Consider the following 18,203-nt stretch of genomic DNA (forward strand, 5'->3'; position numbering starts at 1 on the left):
GAGCCGCATTTTTCTACTGACGTCACAGTGAGTAGTGCTACGCAGATAAACACGACACTTTAAAGGGAATGGTTACATGCTATGCATGGGCATCTGACGGTGAGCATTTCTGTTGGAAATTATTCAACCTTTGATCCAGTAATTGTTCAGTATTTTTAAAAAATACTGATAGCTTTGTTCATGTAGTTTGAAGTCTGATGGTGATTTGATAATATTATAAAATAGGACTCATTTAGACTAAAATTCAAGATGATTGATCAAATTTGTCTAGAAAAGTCTGAAATAATAAACAAATACATTTTTTCAAAAACATTTAAAATATTATTCTAACATAACAAGTCTGCATTACATGAAACGTTTTTTTTTTTTCTAATACAAAATTCTAATTTATTTTTGAACACATAAACTTGAACTTTAATGCTTGCTCATCAACCCCTGTTCTGATTATACACTTCATCTTTTCTCTTCTCCACCAGTGATGGAAAAATCCTTCTAGACTGGAGCAATTTTAATTTTTTTCAACACTGAATTTTCTATGTCTACCTCTGTCTCTGTGGGAAGGCAAATAAATATACTAAACATTCCGTTGAAACTTGTTTCTTTCTGTATAAAAAAGATGTTCCAATCTTATTGCAATTTCTATTTCAATCAATTCGCAAATATGGAAACTCGAAATCATAGAAGAATAGATGTGAAAACCTTTAAATTCAACAATTCACTTGTAACTAACTGAACTCCATAACAAGCCTTTTGAAATGCCTAAACTTAATTTTTCATGCATTTTGCCCACCTGTTGTAAGGGTTTACTACGCTGGGTGAATGGCTTTTCTTTTTCCCTCCATATGTAGTCAGCTGCACATAATACTTCACCATTTCCGCATCTTACAGTGTTCTTATAGTTCTATTTTTAGTGAGCGACATGTCTCAACTGTGTATATTTTTCTACAGTTGCAGGTTGCATGTCATTGCATCCACACAGTTAAACAAGATGTTTCTGGAGAGTTGAGTCATTCCTGAATATAGTCGGGATGTCATGTGGATTACGCATTCTCAATTTTTTTTCTTTCGGGCAAGCCCTTTTTATATGGTAGAGAGACTGTGGTGAGTTTTCAGGTGTTCTCCTTTGATGTTTGATCTCAGCTAGACTAGTGTTTTTCGTAAAAGTCAGGCGAACCATAGATTGAAGCTCAGATGAACACCTGCTACAGAAATAGCGATAATGCAGACAGTCTTGCAACGTCTCTTCTGTGGGAAAGAGGTTGCAGGGAAGCGAAAAGGGCATCCACCACTAGGCTACGAAGTCTATTTTAAACTTTGGCAAGGCAGGATAAGGTCTTTCTACGAGCTCCTGCTCAAATGTGGCAACAGTACTCCATCCTTGGACGCCTATATAGGTAGAGAATTGCATCAGCGGTGAGATATCTACTGGAGCAGTAGAAGGATCCTACCATTTTTCCAGCAACGGATTTCTTGGCAACGGGTTTGATGTACGTATTCCATTTCAGATCAGGAGTAAAGGTTAGGCCCAGAAGCTTGTCAAAACATGGAGCCTCCCATAGACGAGAGGCATTAATTTCAGTTGATGCCAGATGGAGATCAGAGCATTGATGGTGCAAAGATAAAAGCTTGGTTTTAGATGCATTAAATGTAACCAGCCAGTGTCTGTAGTCTCAGTACAGTTTCCTGTCTTTCCTTTGGTCTTCTTTCCATAAACACAATATTTTCTTTTAAAAAATTTCTTCTCTGTATAATGTGTCTTTACTTCCCTCTTCTGATGAGAAGCTTTTAGCTTCAAAATGCCATAGCCTAAAGAGGTTTCCCTATCCCTAAATATTGTATTTCCTTTTGAACTGATAGCATAATAAAATTTTGGTGTAAATTTTTTTATCCCTTGGTTATCTTAATTTATTCTATAAAGCTGGTTGAGTGCATATGTGAGTATATTTATCATACGAGTGAATGTTAAACGTAAAAAATAGTATGCATGAAAAGTATTTATAAAATGTTTACTGAATAGGTATGTTAGACTGGTATATATACACACACACACACACACACACACACAGCCCTTGAGCTCCTGGAGGGGCATAGGCCATCTACAACTTTTTTTGTAGATGCTTTTGTAGCGATTGAGTTCTTTTTATGAGGTGAGGGTGCTGGCCCCACACCCAACCTTCCCAAAAGCTACATACAGTGGCCTGCCTTCCCAAATGGTCACCCATCTGGTACTGGCCAGGCTCAATGTTGCTTAAGTTTGGTGATCTGGCGATAACTAGTGTGCTAACGTGATTGTGCTATACTAGACTGGTATATGGATCTGCAGAATAGATTTCCACATAGGGGTCAAGGAGTCAGGAGTTGGAGTCAGCATTCTAGGAATTCTCGGAGTCAGACTTTTACCATCCGACTCCGCAACCCTGATACAAACTAGTAAGTTTTCAGGTAGTATCCTTTAATGTTTGCTTCAGATTTTTTGAAGCTCTCTGGATAGTTATTTTGGTGGAGGCTTCTCTTCAACTGTCCATCTCCTCTTGATAAGTACTGCTGTTACTGCATATTGCTTTGCTCAATGTTGTAGGCAACGGCCAATTCCTTTCTTTACCTTATATGGATGGTGCGAATTGAAGTTTACATACTGTCCAGTGAACGTTGTCTTTCTGTGTACAGATGACATAAACCCTTAAACAATGTGAATTATGAGCACATCTAAACAATAATTTGCTGTTATGCTCTTTTTCCATCGTGAACTGTATAAAGGGACAGATAGTTCACACGGTCCAGTAATGTTTGAACATCTTCCTGGTAAAGTGAGAGTATAAACGTGTCATCCATATCACAGCTACATTAATAACTTTAGTGATGCCATTTCCTCAAATTATTCCATGTATACCTTAGCCTATGGTATTAGTAGCAGCTCGCTACAAGCCAATAATGAGAATGGTGATCTCATAAATAGACATTTTTTATGATGATATATATCAGATCCCATTACAAAGTATGTAGTTTCTACACAGAAAGTCAACGTCTTCTTCAGATGATCTATTGAGCTATAAGTGTGATCACTTAGTGAAGTATCTGCAGTTAACTCATCTCATACCATCGTGAGAGTTTCATCACTGGGAATTTTCTTGAACAGAATTACTGTACCTAGACTCATCATGTGTGAGGATTATTGAATTATTGATTTTTTTCCCCACAGTGTGTGGAATTCTTGATATATGGTGGAGATTTCTCTGCGATTGTATCTGCCAGGAATCGGCTCAATGAATTTTATTTTGAACCTCAGGCACTGATAATGGGTCTTAATGGACTAATTACTTAAGACTTCTACTTGAGCATGGCTGAAAAAAATAAGGGTAAGTTACACCAGGGATTAAATAAAGAATTCTATTCAGAATTGCATCCACATTCAAAAGTTTGATATAAAAATTAGTTAGTTCAACAAAATACACCTGAAGAAGGTCAGAAACATTATTTAATTTTTTTTTTCAAGCAAATAAAATAAATAAAACGATTAATTGAGCTAGACTTCCAGCCTCTATTTTTAAGTTGGGTCTCCTCTCCCAATATTTTAGAATAAATATTTAAAAATTTATTTTGTTGATTTTGTTCTATTTTTTTTTTTTTTTTTTTTGTGATGATGGGGGACTAAGTTCTCTTTCTATAGTTGAAAGTAGGGGCTAAGCTTCCTATACTTTAAAATAAATATTTTTAAATAGGCATTTACTCTGTTTTCAAGTGAATAACATCGATTTGTCTTAGTTATAGGAGACTAGCTTCCCTTTTTTATAGTTTGACTTAGGGATAAGCCCACCCCTCTCCCAATATTGAATACAAAATTATTTCTTTTTTGACTTCAGATGAGAAAGTTTGGTTTGGTTTGTTTTATTACATATCAACACTTTGTGGGTATTTTTAGCACAATTATTATTTAATTATGATTGTATACTATTTATTGAATACAAGCTGCTATTTTAATAATAAATGACGAGGAAATTGTTGGTTCATATTTTTCCAAATGTATTTCTGCATAAATGAACACAATAGAAAATCTGATAGGACTTGAACATAGAGTTGATTTCATAGTCTATTTTGGTATCCATTATGCGAATCACACACATTTGTGAGATTCAGATAAAATAAACATAATTCCTTTAAGTTAGTGATCCTAAATATGACTTTAAAGTGCATTCAATGCTGAAGCTCCGATTTTGAGAGCATTGGGTAGTGTGGAGTCACCCTGTTTTAACCAATAATCCAAACTCTCCTATTGTGCGAGACAATAATGTTCGGCAAACGTTTAGGAAATTGACCCCACACCCCACCCAGATTCCACAATTTACACTTTGTTTTCTTTTTTTCACGTTAAGCTCTCTTATGCGACTCGTGTTAAATCCCGGCTAAAAAAAATAAAAAAATAAAATAAAAGGGAACTTTCTAGAACTCCCTTCAACCCCTCTCTCTTTCTCTCTCTCATCTATCTAAACTATTTCATTTGCGCCATTTCGCTTGAGGGAATCCCAACTTATAAGAAAATGACCTTTTGCAAAATTTTATGGAAAATAATGTGTTATAGCTATTGCAGCGTTGGACAAAATGTATGACTAACCATGTTAATGCAAACCTGTAAAATCGAGTTGGAAAGAAAGTAAAAATTTACCCTAACCCCCTTTTTTTAGACGGGATTTAACACCGGTCACGTAAGAATCGTATTATTTTTCTCTGTGATAGTCACGAAGTACGTGTTCAATTTAAGTAGAACGTTATAATTGAAAACTGATCCCTGACGATGTCAAGAATTTTTTTTTTTTTTTCCAAATTTTTTTAAAATCTGAAAGTTAAGTTTGTAATCGATCTGAAAGTTAAGTTTGTAATCGAGATTAACGTGAAAAAAAGAAAAAAAAGTGTAAGTTATGGAATGTAGAGGGGGGATGTAAATTTCCTAAACGTCCACTAATGTTCTTAGACAGTGTTTCAAGAAAAGATGCCATCCCTAAAAAATGAGCGTATGGAAGCAGGAAGGACAAACGAAGAAGTTTAAACTTTTATTTGGGGTCAATGTGATTGTAACGGGTGCTGTTGGTATTGTCAGGGTGTGCCAGTGTGCCGGTGATGGCAGTGACGACTGTTGGGGATGTCAATCAGCTGCTTGGAGTAAGAATAATGGTCGGTCGGCAGGCGCTTGGGAGTCTGTAGCAAAGAAGGGGTATTCTGGACAGCTACTGCATGTATCATCTGGGATGAGGTCTACGATAGCTGGCTGATGCTGTGGCTTGGAGATTGCTGATGTTAGCTTAGGTAACGTCGATGATGGCTGGCTGTTTTCATGTTTATGTAAATCTGGAGGGATATGCGATATAACAATTGTAAACGGAAATTCTTATTCTTGCGTTTGATTACACTTACGATTTTGTTGCAACAATCGGTTCTTATTTAGAATTCTACCTAATTAAAAAAAAAAAACTACAGAAAAGATCTTTATGCTGTATGTAGCTGTCATTGAATGGAAATGTCATGTTTCAAAAATAATGTAAATTGAGCAAATAGTTTTACTTTTATAAAGAAAATAATTTTCAAACTATTAAAACCAATTAATGTGAAATCAGCAGCATTACAAAGCTGATCTCGTTTGAGTTTGAATTATTGTGTGCTTATCGCCCTATTTTTTTTTTAAGATGGCGACACAAGACAGTCTCTTTTTACTTACTCGTAATATTTTATTTTCTTATCATTTACTAGATTTACCAGTTAATTACAATTAATTAATTAGTCTAACTTGTTTTGTAAGTGTAAAAGTAATCTTCAATATACAAAACACAAAAACAAAAAAAACTACGTACAGTTTTAGTGTAAAATGATCCGATTTTGAACCGGCAACTTATAGAATTGGAGAAGATATTTATGTATGTCTAACCATATTCGTGTTTAAAGCTAATATTTTATATGCTAGGTTTTATATTTTTAGTGAGCATTTGTTCAGTTATATCTTTGCTGTACACAAGGCCAGCATTTTGTATGTTATGCTATAAATTGATAACATGCACACACAAGGGACTGAAAAAGTAGAAAAAAACGAGATAAAAGTGAAGAAACTGTTGAATTTACATACATATACATCTATTCTCACATAAAGTTTACTGAACGCAAACATAAAAGGAAAATATAAAATACGTAAGCTGGTACTTATTGTGATACATAAAGGGTGGGTTATGATCAGGATTGTCTGTTCCTTTTGACCTTCGGTATCTGTTCCACAGACAGAACAACACTAACAAGCAAGATATGGTCCCTTCTGATTAATGATTATCTTCCTCTCAGATAACATGAAATCCCTACCTTTCTATATGGCTTTCTTGTCGACCAACCTAATGGACAACATAAAGTATGAGTAGAAAACATCCGACAATCTTGAATATAAATAAAGGGAGCACAGATGTTAGTACTAAAGAAAGAATAATGTCCCAATACAATAAGACAGACACATGTATTGCTAGGACCATAGAACAGATACATGATTAATTTATAAGTAGATATGACTTACATTTTGTGTTGTCTGTGGACATCTGTGACTTGTCAGAGGGATTGTGAAAGCCACGACAAGATAACAACTAGTTCAGGGGTTTTCAAACTGCAGTCTATGGACCACAGAAGGTCTGTAAGAACAAGATAGAGGGTCCTAACAAATTTTTAAAATAAATACAAATCCAGACTTGCTCCAGAAAGTAATTTGCATGTATGTTTATCAGCAATATTGCCAAGAATTGATAGTTTTTGCAAAGTCAAGCACATCCTTCTCACCAAGTGTGTATTAAAAAAAAAAATCCTGTGTAATCAATACAAAATTTGTAAAGTGCTATGACTGTTTTCATTTACGAAAAATTAGTTTTTTAATAAAACAAAATTTAATTTTGTTGCATTTTGCATCAACATGAAGTATTAATTAATTTATTTGAATACTTAAGTCAAATGTAAGCTTAAAAACAGTTTATTGTGTTAATGCAAAAATTTATGTATAAATTCCATAAGCGTTTATAAGGGTCCCTAAGGGAAAACCTGAAATATAAATCTGTCTGCAAGTTAAAAAGTTTGAAAATCCTTGAGCTAGTTTAGCTGCATTTGATGATCTTGAAGAAACACTTAGAAATTAGATTTAATTTCTGCATGTACAAGGGACGAGTTTTTCTTGCTTCCAGTCTATTTTGATTATTTTCATACTCTATAATGTTGATCAGAATAATTTAATTATGATAATCAGTCCTGAAAAAATCACTCGGATAATTTAGGAATTGACAAGAAAACATTGGTTATGCAACATCTTGTCTCTTGTGTCATTTGCTTACAACTTCCAAGAACTAAACTTTTGGTTAGTGTGCTGTTCTTTTTATGTAAATAGGGATTTATTTTGATAACTCACATGGGAAAAGTTTTAAATGGTTGATTAACGTTAGGCATTCAATGTTATTCTCACAATGTTTCAATCAATGTAATCTTTGACCTTCAGATGCGACTTGTTGAATTCTGTTTTTTACTTTTTGTTTATATGTAATTTTGAAGAGAACCTCTTATATAATTCATGAGGGTAACTTGCTCTTATTCCGTCAGCCGTGACTGGATGGAAGTCTTAAATTGTTCATAAATGCATTATTAGTATTGCCCATACGGAAGATTAAACCTTCAACGTCTTGAAGACTGTCATTTAGAACTTATATTTATTGTGCTTTGCCACCAACAAATATAAAGCAGATTTCAATTAAAAACTGCACGTTTTGCCTCCTCCCGCGACTATATTAATCTTTTTCCTTGTTTAAAATCACTGCATATGAAATAGGCGTATATCATTGCACAAGTTTGAATGATTCAAATAATACAAGTTGTCAAACTTCATTTTAAAAATTCTGAAATATCTAATGGATACCATAATACTTTTTTTGCTACACCTTATCATAAAATAAGTTCCTATAAAATTTCAACCATGTTGGAGCAGTAGTTTCTGAAATGAAATTCTGGTTATATGATTTCGTTTTATGGACATGATTGTAAACAATGGTTCCATGTAATTTCTTTTTCCAGTTTTATGTAGGCACTTAGATTGAGTGCTTTATACCAAATTGATGGTTGAATGTAGTTAAATTTGTCCTCATTTTTGCATTAAATACTAATCATATTAATTCTATTAATCTCTAGCTGTACATCCAATGGATGCCATATTACTTAGTTCCCCGCACCTTACCATGACAAAGGTTCATACAAAATTTCAACCGGATTTGGCCAATAGTTTCTGAAAAAAAGTGGATCAGACAGACAAAGAGAAATATAATATAAATACCATGAAGAAGGAAAAAGAAAAGGACAAAGTGAGGCAAAAACAAGTAGAGAAGGAAAGGCAGAAGGATAACATGCCAACAATTTATTTTGCTTTTTTTCTCATTATAATTTCACTGCCTTTCATATAAGATCTCTTTACTTTATCCATTGTAAGCATAGAAACAAACTAGATGGAAATCAATGTCAGTCCGGAATCTTGGTGTCTACTGGACGTGGTCAAAATGTAATTTAATAAAGCATAGATTTTAATGTTTGTTTGGTTAATCCCAAGTATTGGATGCAAAGCAAATAATCCAATTCACTTCTTTTTTCTTTATTATAGAAAAAATGGTTTTGTATTATTTGGATTATTCGGATTCATATTTTCATCGAGTGTTATTCTTACAACGTTTCAGTCAATGTAACCTCCAATCTTTTTCAGGTGTATTTTGTCGAATTTTGGAATCATTCTGTTGAAGAAATCTGTCCAGAATTTCAAACAAAACACTTTATTTAATTCACAGAAGTAGCTTGCCTTCGTTCCATCAGCCATAATTTGAGAAGTCGTAATTTTCCCATGTATTCTTAGTATCGTATGCACTGAGGATTGAACTGTCAGCATCCGGAAGAGTGTCACTTAGAACTGAACTTTTACCGAGCACTTAATTTATTATCCCATGGGTTCATGTAAACAAAAAAAACAAACTTTTATTTCTTAGTTAAATCCATTTATAAATAAACGAACAGATCACACAGTCTTTCATCTTTATAAGTTTCCCTGACTGCCTTCTCTGCCAACCACCCAAAAGTCACTTTGTTAAATAATCTTGGTGTATGTCATCTTATGTCAACTGTTGTAATGCCTGTGACCCAATTACCAATCACAGCTTTCTCAGACAATACCATTTTTTTATGTTTTGTCATTTCTTAAAAGATAATTTTTTTTAAAATTTTGACCTCAAATCAATTTGCTGATGACTCTGGTTCAAAACCTGCATCTTGCCTAAAGATGTTACAAAAGGCTCAAGACAATTTGTTTTTAACTTAATAAAATCATGACAACATTCTTATTTATATTTGATTTATTTTTTAAGAAAAATCTTGAATAGGCAACACTTAAATAATTTCCAAGAAGCCGTTACTAATTTGTTCACCCTCTAGTGATGCCATTGACATCCATTGGTTCACGAATGTTTTCAAATCACGATTTTCTTATTGCTTTAAGATATTTTTCATGGATCTATGTACCCTAACCCTAACTAAAAAAAAAGAGATGAAGAAGAATTCTTATATTCCGGTGAATATTTTAGTTTTAAAAAAGAGTTTCATTTTCTACCTTTTCCCAGCTTTCCAACGTGCGTGATTTGCTGAAGGCCAAGAATGCGTGAAGAATTTATGTAATCCATGAATAGAAGCAAGTTTAAATGCAAAATTGCAGCCAAATGTATACACCATTAAACTGTCCCTCTATATAAAAAATAATAATTTCTGTCTGTCTGTTCCTTTGTCCACAAACTCCTAGTCAATCTTTTGTATATATATATATATATATATATATATATATATATATATATATATATAAGCCCGGTCGTACAATATGCTTAAACATGATATTATAATTTATGCAGATTGCATATGTAATTTTATAGTTTTATAGAATCAATCCTCTATTGATTATTATATATTACGAGGAATAATTTGTTCGATGGATTAATTTGCAAAAAAAAAATTTTTAAATAATAATGATAATGTCATTCATCAAATTTCGTCTGTGTTTATTTACAATATTATGTCAGCTGATATTTGAGTTTGACAATGAATACCCTGGAAAAGTCACTTCTGATTAATGTTTAGTTTTAAAATAGGCAAATGAAGAAATGATTTGTAGCAATTTTAAATGGTACTTCTTTATATTTTGTATTCAAACCTGCAGTGTTCAAGCTCAATATATATTTATAATTCCAGAGCATTTATAACTTGACAATAAAAAAGGGAAATCAATTTTTTTTTAAATACAGTGTAACTTCCAACGTTCAGTAGTTTTATTTTTAATGGAAATTGCCTCAGACAAGGCGTGAAGTCACTTTGGCTAACAAGAATGTAAAATGATGATTGCAAAGACAGGAGATGCTTATTGAAAAACTGTAGTTTTTGGAAAGAAGCTACTGGAACAGGAAGTTGCTTTATGTGTATATGAAAAACATGCTGATGTTGATTGAAAAATGCCTGTTTGTATCAAGCTTTAACGACAAAGTTAAAATGAAATACAATTTCAAGTAAGGAGAATTGCAGAGATGTCAAATTGAATTTTCTGTGTAATGGGAAAATGTATGGTATTTTAATTTTGCAGGGTTTTGAGATGGCCTCATAAGATGCTGGAACAAATAAATGATTTTGTTTGGCTGGTTTTTGCCTTTTTTTTTCTATCGGGCAAGGCATGTTTGGTGACGATTCTTCATAGGGTTGCCTGTCTGGGACCACATTGTCGTTTCAGTTATATTATGGATGAAGTTTAATATCAGGAATCAATTTTGACCTAACACCGTTTAGTGAAAACTTCTTGTTGAGAGTTCTTGTTTGTCATATCTTTATTTTTATATTAATATATTACCATATTATAATTTTTATTAACGTCTTTTTATGTTAACACATTAATATTGACATCTTGTATTTACAGATTAATATTGCCATCTTGCATTAGCATGTTGATATTGCCATCTTGCATTAGCATGTTAATATTGCCATCTTGCATTAGCATGTTGATATTGGCATCTTGCATTAGCACGTTGATATTGACATCTTGCATTAGCATGTTGATATTGAAATCTTGCATTAGCATGTTGATATTGCCATCTTGCATTAGCATGTTGATATTGCCATCTTGCATTAGCATGTTAATATTGCCATCTTGCATTAGCATGTTGATATTGACATCTTGCATTAGCATGTTGATATTGACATCTTGCATTAGCATGTTGATATTGACATCTTGCATTAACACATTAATATTGACATCTTGCATTAACACATTAATATTGACATCTTGCATTAGCACATTAATATTGACATCTTGCATTAGCATGTTGATATTGACATCTTGCATTAGCATGTTGATATTGACATCTTGCATTAGCATGTTGATATTGACATCTTGCATTAACACATTAATATTGACATCTTGCATTAGCATGTTGATATTGACATCTTGCATTAGCATGTTGATATTGACATCTTGCATTAGCATGTTGATATTGACATCTTGCATTAGCACATTAATATAGACATCTTGCATTAGCACATTAATATTGACATCTTGCATTAGCATGTTGATATTGACATCTTGCATTAGCATGTTGATATTGACATCTTGCATTAGCATGTTGATATTGGCATCTTGCATTAGCATGTTGATATTGACATCTTGCATTAGCATGTTGATATTGACATCTTGCATTAGCATGTTGATATTGACATCTTGCATTAACACATTAATATTGACATCTTGCATTAACACATTAATATTGACATCTTGCATTAGCACATTAATATTGACATCTTGCATTAGCATGTTGATATTGACATCTTGCATTAGCATGTTGATATTGACATCTTGCATTAGCATGTTGATATTGGCATCTTGCATTAGCATGTTGATATTGACATCTTGCATTAGCATGTTGATATTGACATCTTGCATTAGCATGTTGATATTGACATCTTGCATTAGCATGTTGATATTGACATCTTGCATTAGCACGTTGATATTGCCATCTTGCATTAGCACGTTGATATTGACATCTTGCATTAGCATGTTGATATTGACATCTTGCATTAGCATGTTGATATTGACATCTTGCATTAGCATGTTGATATTGCCATCTTGCATTAGCATGTTGATATTGGCATCTTGCATTAGCATGTTGATATTGACATCTTGCATTAGCATGTTGATATTGACATCTTGCATTAGCATGTTGATATTGCCATCTTGCATTAGCACGTTGATATTGACATCTTGCATTAGCATGTTGATATTGGCATCTTGCATTAGCACGTTGATATTGACATCTTGCATTAGCATGTTGATATTGGCATCTTGCATTAGCATGTTGATATTGACATCTTGCATTAGCATGTTGATATTGCCATCTTGCATTAGCATGTTGATATTGCCATCTTGCATTAGCATGTTAATATTGCCATCTTGCATTAGCATGTTGATATTGACATCTTGCATTAGCATGTTGATATTGGCATCTTGCATTAGCATGTTGATATTGACATCTTGCATTAGCATGTTGATATTGACATCTTGCATTAGCATGTTGATATTGACATCTTGCATTAGCACATTAATATTGACATCTTGCATTAGCACATTAATATTGACATCTTGCATTAGCATGTTGATATTGACATCTTGCATTAGCATGTTGATATTGACATCTTGCATTAGCACATTAATATTGACATTTTTCATTAGCATGTTGATATTGGCATTTTGCATAAGCACATTAATATTGACATCTTGCATTAGCACGTTGATATTGACATCTTGCAGTAGCACGTTGATATTGACATCTTGCATTAGCACGTTGATGTTGATATTTTGCATTAGCACGATCTTTGTATAGATCGTGTTTTGATTAGGTCTGCAGATATGAATTTAATTACCTACGATACATTTTCTTTGTTTTAATTATGATTATAATTATATGATTTTAATTATATGATTTGTATCAAATTTAAATTTTAATTATATGATTTGTATTAAATTTAAATTTTAATTATATGATTTGTATCAAATTTAAATTTTAATTATATGATTCATATAAAATTAAAAAATGAAATATTTTTTAATTTCAGAATTTAAAACCAACACCAGAACAGCTGCATTGCTGTAATTCTCTATGAGCATCAAAAAAATAGAAAAATGCTTCTGAAGTTTAAATAGAATAAAAGAAGCAACAATGTCAGACCTCGAAGACATGATGTGCCACGCATGTGTTGTTAGCTTGATCAATAATGCCAACGGATATAAAACAACGCTAAGCACTTGCAGTGGTTTCTTGATCGATGCCCAAAACGGCACTGTCATAACTCATGGTTCCTTACTATCATCAATCGAAGATAGCGAACTAAAACGAATTCTTTCTACAGATGAGGATCAAAAAGAGTGCATTGCTGACTTGGACAAATTCTACGGCGCCAATATAATTCTTGACACACGGAAACATAGAAAGATAAAAGAACATTCCATTGAACATCAAAAACTGACTTACCAAACTTTTCCTGCTGAGCTGATTGATGTAGTTTATTGTTCCAGCTTCCATGATAGCCTGAAGCGCTACATGGCACCAACAAGTGTTTGGTCGTTTCCTGAAGGATATCAAAAGCTTCTGCCATATTTTGTTCTTCTGCGATTGCTCAACTGGAAACCATTAACCAATCTTAAAACTCTCTGTATCAAACTGTCAAGCCTCTGTGAAATCGGTGATACAGTCGAGGTATACTCGACTCCATTTGGCAATCTCAGTCCTGAAGTATTTCTTAATTCAATCAGTCGAGGAGTCATAAGTAACTGTTTTGGCATAAACAATGTCCATCTACTGACTGATGCCAGGTGTATATCTGGATCCCCAGGTGGAGTGATGTGTTCTGTTGAAAAAGATGGTCAGAGGTATGTATTTATTTTTGTTCATTTAAATGTACACTATCCATGAAAAATGATAGGAAAAAATGTTCAATTTAGAAACATGTTAACTATTCTGTAATTTCACATAACAATTTAATCAGCTAAAGAAAGATACTATAAAAATTGAATTTAAATTGAAAATCCTATCCAAATATATCACAGTTCATAAACAGCAAAACCATAAACATTACCCTCATTTATTTTTAAACAGACATGCATAGCCATATTTTTATACTTCTTCAGTTTACAGACTACACTATTTTTTTATAGGATTTTCAAGTTAAATTCAATTATTACGGTATTTTTTTTGTTTATTAAATTGTTAGGTGAAAATACAGAACAATTAACAAGTTTAGAATGAGTTTCAAAATAATATTATTATTTCAGTACACTCCATAAACTGCAAAAATACCAAACATAATTTTTTTAAAAAATGTTAAAAGTGAAAACGTCTCCCATCCTCCATTTTTATCTGTAAAATAGAGGCGATAGTGGTATTTCTGCAGTTTATGGACAGTGCTGAAGTAATGTTATTATTTAGAAGCCCATTCTTATTTATTCCGTACTATTACCTACAAATATAATATATATACGAGGGATGTTCCAAAAGTAATGCCTCTTATTTTTTCCTTCCTCATGAATGGACCAGAGTAGATTGCAAATTGCATTGTTATGATGACTGCACTTATGCATTCATAAGCTTTGTAGATATTGATGGTGTAGCACTCTAAGAAAGCAACCCCTTGTTATAGATGTACCATTGAATTCCTGGCAAATGTGCATTGAGAATGGTGGTGACTATGTAGAAAAATAAATTCTGATACACAAAATGTCACCCGTTTTAATGGTATCAGTTCTGTCTTCGTAGCTCTTTAACTTTTTAAATAAAAAAGTATGAGGCTTTACTAGAGTTAGGTAGGAGACTAATTTATGTTACCTTTGGTAATATTTATTTGCTATATATTTGTTTCTTGACATCTTGGTTGGTTTGTTATCTGTAGTAAAAATACCCTATCTTTTATTTTTTTTGCAAGGGGTCACCACTCATCAAGTCCCAAGGGCAACTTAAGGATTAAGGTTAATGAGTGGACATTAGCAGCTTAGTATTTGTGAGTGTTGGAAATTGTGTAAAATTTGATTAGCTAAGGGAATGACACGACAAGAACTTGTTTACATTAAACTTGAAGATGACCATATTGTAGTCAGCTGCAAAGCAGACCAGTGGAACAGAGTACAAAGGTGAGTAGTTTTAGGAAAGAAACTTTGTTCATGGAATCTGCATTTAGATTTAGGCACAGATAGTGAAGGAAATTGTTGATAGTGGTTGTAGCTAGATGAGTGTTTTTTGTGAAAGTTTGGCAAGGGGGGAGGACCATAGATGGGAGCTCAAATGAGCACTTGCCATGAAAATAACGAGTTGTTTATTAAATTCTTAAAGTTACAGAATAGTTAACATGATATGAATGGGTTTTGAAATAACATTGTTATTTCAGCAGAGTTTGTAAACTGCTGTAGGGGACTAGGATATATAAATACCCCAATCCTGTTACAAAAGAATAATGAAACGAATGGAATTGAAGGAAACAAAGACTCAATTGATGGATAAGATAAACGTTGTTTATTTGCTGTTGAAAGAATGAACGTTTTAGTTATAACATGTGTTCATGTCCGCGCGTATATAACCAATGTTCGTTGCACGACTGGTGTTGTAGCAAGAAAAGGAAATGTGTGTTCATCTCAAGTTTGGGTCACTATCGTTTGTTCACGCGTGGGAAGAGAAATGAATGTTGTAGTGGAAATGAGAATGATAGTCCAGCGTGTAGACAAAGAAGAGGATATGAGAGTTGACATCCGTTAGTAGTCAGCTACGCGAAGGTGTTCTCAGGGACCAGTAGTAGATAGAGAGAGAGAGTGTAGGTACTGTCTGTTGGCTTGTGCCCCATACATAGTCGCAGGGGACGTGAACGCACGCGAGCGTGCGCCTCCTGAAAGGGAGGCGGCTGGTTAGCCCAACCTCTCTGGTCGAGAGTTGGTTCTAAAAGGTTTAGAAACAGCTTGTCTCTTTGTTTTATACTCGTTTCCGGTAGTAATTTGCGCATGTGCATTTTTCCTTAGAAAGCGGAAGTGACGTCGTCCATGTGTGCGTTCGTGTGCGCGTGTGTGAGTACATATGTGTGCGTTAGCGCATACACATGAATGTGAGTTTATGTACGCGAACATGAATATGTGTACATGTGTGTGGACGTGGGCGCATATGTTTGTGTGCACGTATGTATGTGACAAGCAATATAGCTTGAAATATGAATGTGTGTTTTTGTGTGAGACTTGAAAAAGGCTCGTACACTGCAAAACTACCTTGGTTCTCTAAAGGACTCGCATATTGCTGTAGTCTCAAATCCTTATATATATATATATATATATATATATATATATATATATATATATATATATATATATGGAAGGAAAAGCGAAACCATCTACCATTATGGGACGAAGTAAAAATTATAGACAGAGAAATATGATGGAGAGTAATACGACTGAAAGAAGCAGCACATATGCTGGGGAATAACCAACCACTAAGTAGACCTAGTTAGAATGTAATATTATATGAGAACCAGTAAACAATATATAATATATACAAGTAATAAGTAAAAACATTAATATATATATATATATGAGAGAGAGAGAGAGAGATACATTAATACATAGTAATAATTAGTAAGAAATAGTGATATTTACAACTAGAAATAAAAATAGGTTTTAGGCTCCTAAAATTCGTACTAGAATTGTCTGCAAATAAGATCTGAAATCCTGTCCAAATTCCCGAGTTCGACAGAAGTATTCTGGAGTTCGACAAGATATACCTGAAGAAAGTCAGAGGTTATATTGACGGAAACGTTGTGAACATCACACTCAAGATGAGAACAATAGTCCAATGAATCCAAATAATAGGAATAACGAGGTTGGAGAATTTTGTTAAGGAGGTCTTATAGGAGTTTCTAAGTTGGTACTGGCTTATTATTTTGACACTTGTTACTTTTGGGGTTTCAAACGATTTTCTTTGGTTGAAAACACTTTGATTCACATGCTCATATGAAAACTTATTAGCTTTAGGAAGTGACAAAGAGAGCAAATCAAAATGGAGAAAGAGTGTAACTAATTGTAGCCATTTCAACTCCACACTCCTCAAAGCTTCCAAATAAAAGACATTCCACCAGGTAAACGTTAGGGAGGAAGTGTCTAGGGAATATCAAATTTTCAAGCAGTCCTCAGTTGCATGCGTATCTCCTTTAGAGAAAATGATGACGTTATGTTTTTGCAGTTCTTGCAGGGAGGTTTCAAAGTTCTCCTATATACAACATTTGGTATTCGCAAACAATCACCCATCTGGTACTGACCAGGATCAACGTTGCTTAACTTCAGTGATCTTATAAGAACGAGTGTATAAACATGATTGTGCTGTATATTATTATTTGATTATTCAGACTACTATTCTTATCTTGGTTGCTATTCTCACAACGTTTCAGCCGATGTAATATCTAATTTTTTTTGGTGTATTTTGTTGAACTCTAGAATCTGTACATAATTACAAACAACCATTTATTTAATCCATGGAGGTAGATTGTTCTTGTTCCGTCATCCATGACTGGTAGAAGTCTTAAGCAAGTCTTGTTTCATTCTTAGTATCAACTAACGAACATGTGCAGCAACAGATAAAGGTATTAAGTAATAATCAGTTCTAAGTGACAGTCTTCTGAATGAGAACGTTTCAATCCTCACTGCAGATGATGAAATCTAAGAATGAAATAAAAATTATTTTTTTTTAATTGGGGATCATCACTTATCAAGGCCTGAAGGCCACTTGAGGATAAGGGTTAATGAATGTAAGGTAGTAGTGTAGTAATCGATGCTGGTGTAAGTTGGATAGAATTTGATTATTTATGGGGACGACTCAACAGGAACTTGTTTGCGTTGAATTTGAAGGCTACCATGTTGTACTCAACTGGGAAGCAAGCCAGCGGAACAGTGTTTCACAGGCAGGCAGTTCTGGGAAAGAAGCTTTGTTTATGGCATCTGCATTTAGGTTTAGGCATATCATCATCATCATCATCATCATCATCATCCTGCAGCCTCAGCTGAGGTAGAACTCACTACATCCCCCCAGTATTTCCTATCTGTCATTGCACCCAAAAGATCTTTCTTG

The 18,203-nt window shown here is 33.7% G+C and overlaps 1 protein-coding gene across 4 annotated transcripts in view; it reads left to right on the plus strand.

Annotated features, from left to right (window-relative positions):
* LOC145277035 (peroxisomal leader peptide-processing protease-like) overlaps nt 1-18,203 on the plus strand; it is a 214,181-nt gene that overhangs the window by 112,910 nt on the left and 83,068 nt on the right. For all 4 annotated transcript variants that reach the window (XM_080128662.1, XM_080128663.1, XM_080128661.1 and 1 more), the window contains exon 2: nt 13,171-13,984. In XM_080128662.1, the coding sequence (XP_079984788.1) occupies nt 13,275-13,984 (710 nt within the window). In that variant the 5' untranslated portion in view covers nt 13,171-13,274. The remainder of the gene's footprint in view (nt 1-13,170; nt 13,985-18,203) is intronic.

This window comes from Euprymna scolopes, chromosome 5 (genome assembly GCF_053919585.1).
Source record: "Euprymna scolopes isolate OS-2025 chromosome 5, ASM5391958v1, whole genome shotgun sequence".
Lineage (NCBI taxonomy): Eukaryota > Metazoa > Mollusca > Cephalopoda > Sepiida > Sepiolidae > Euprymna > Euprymna scolopes.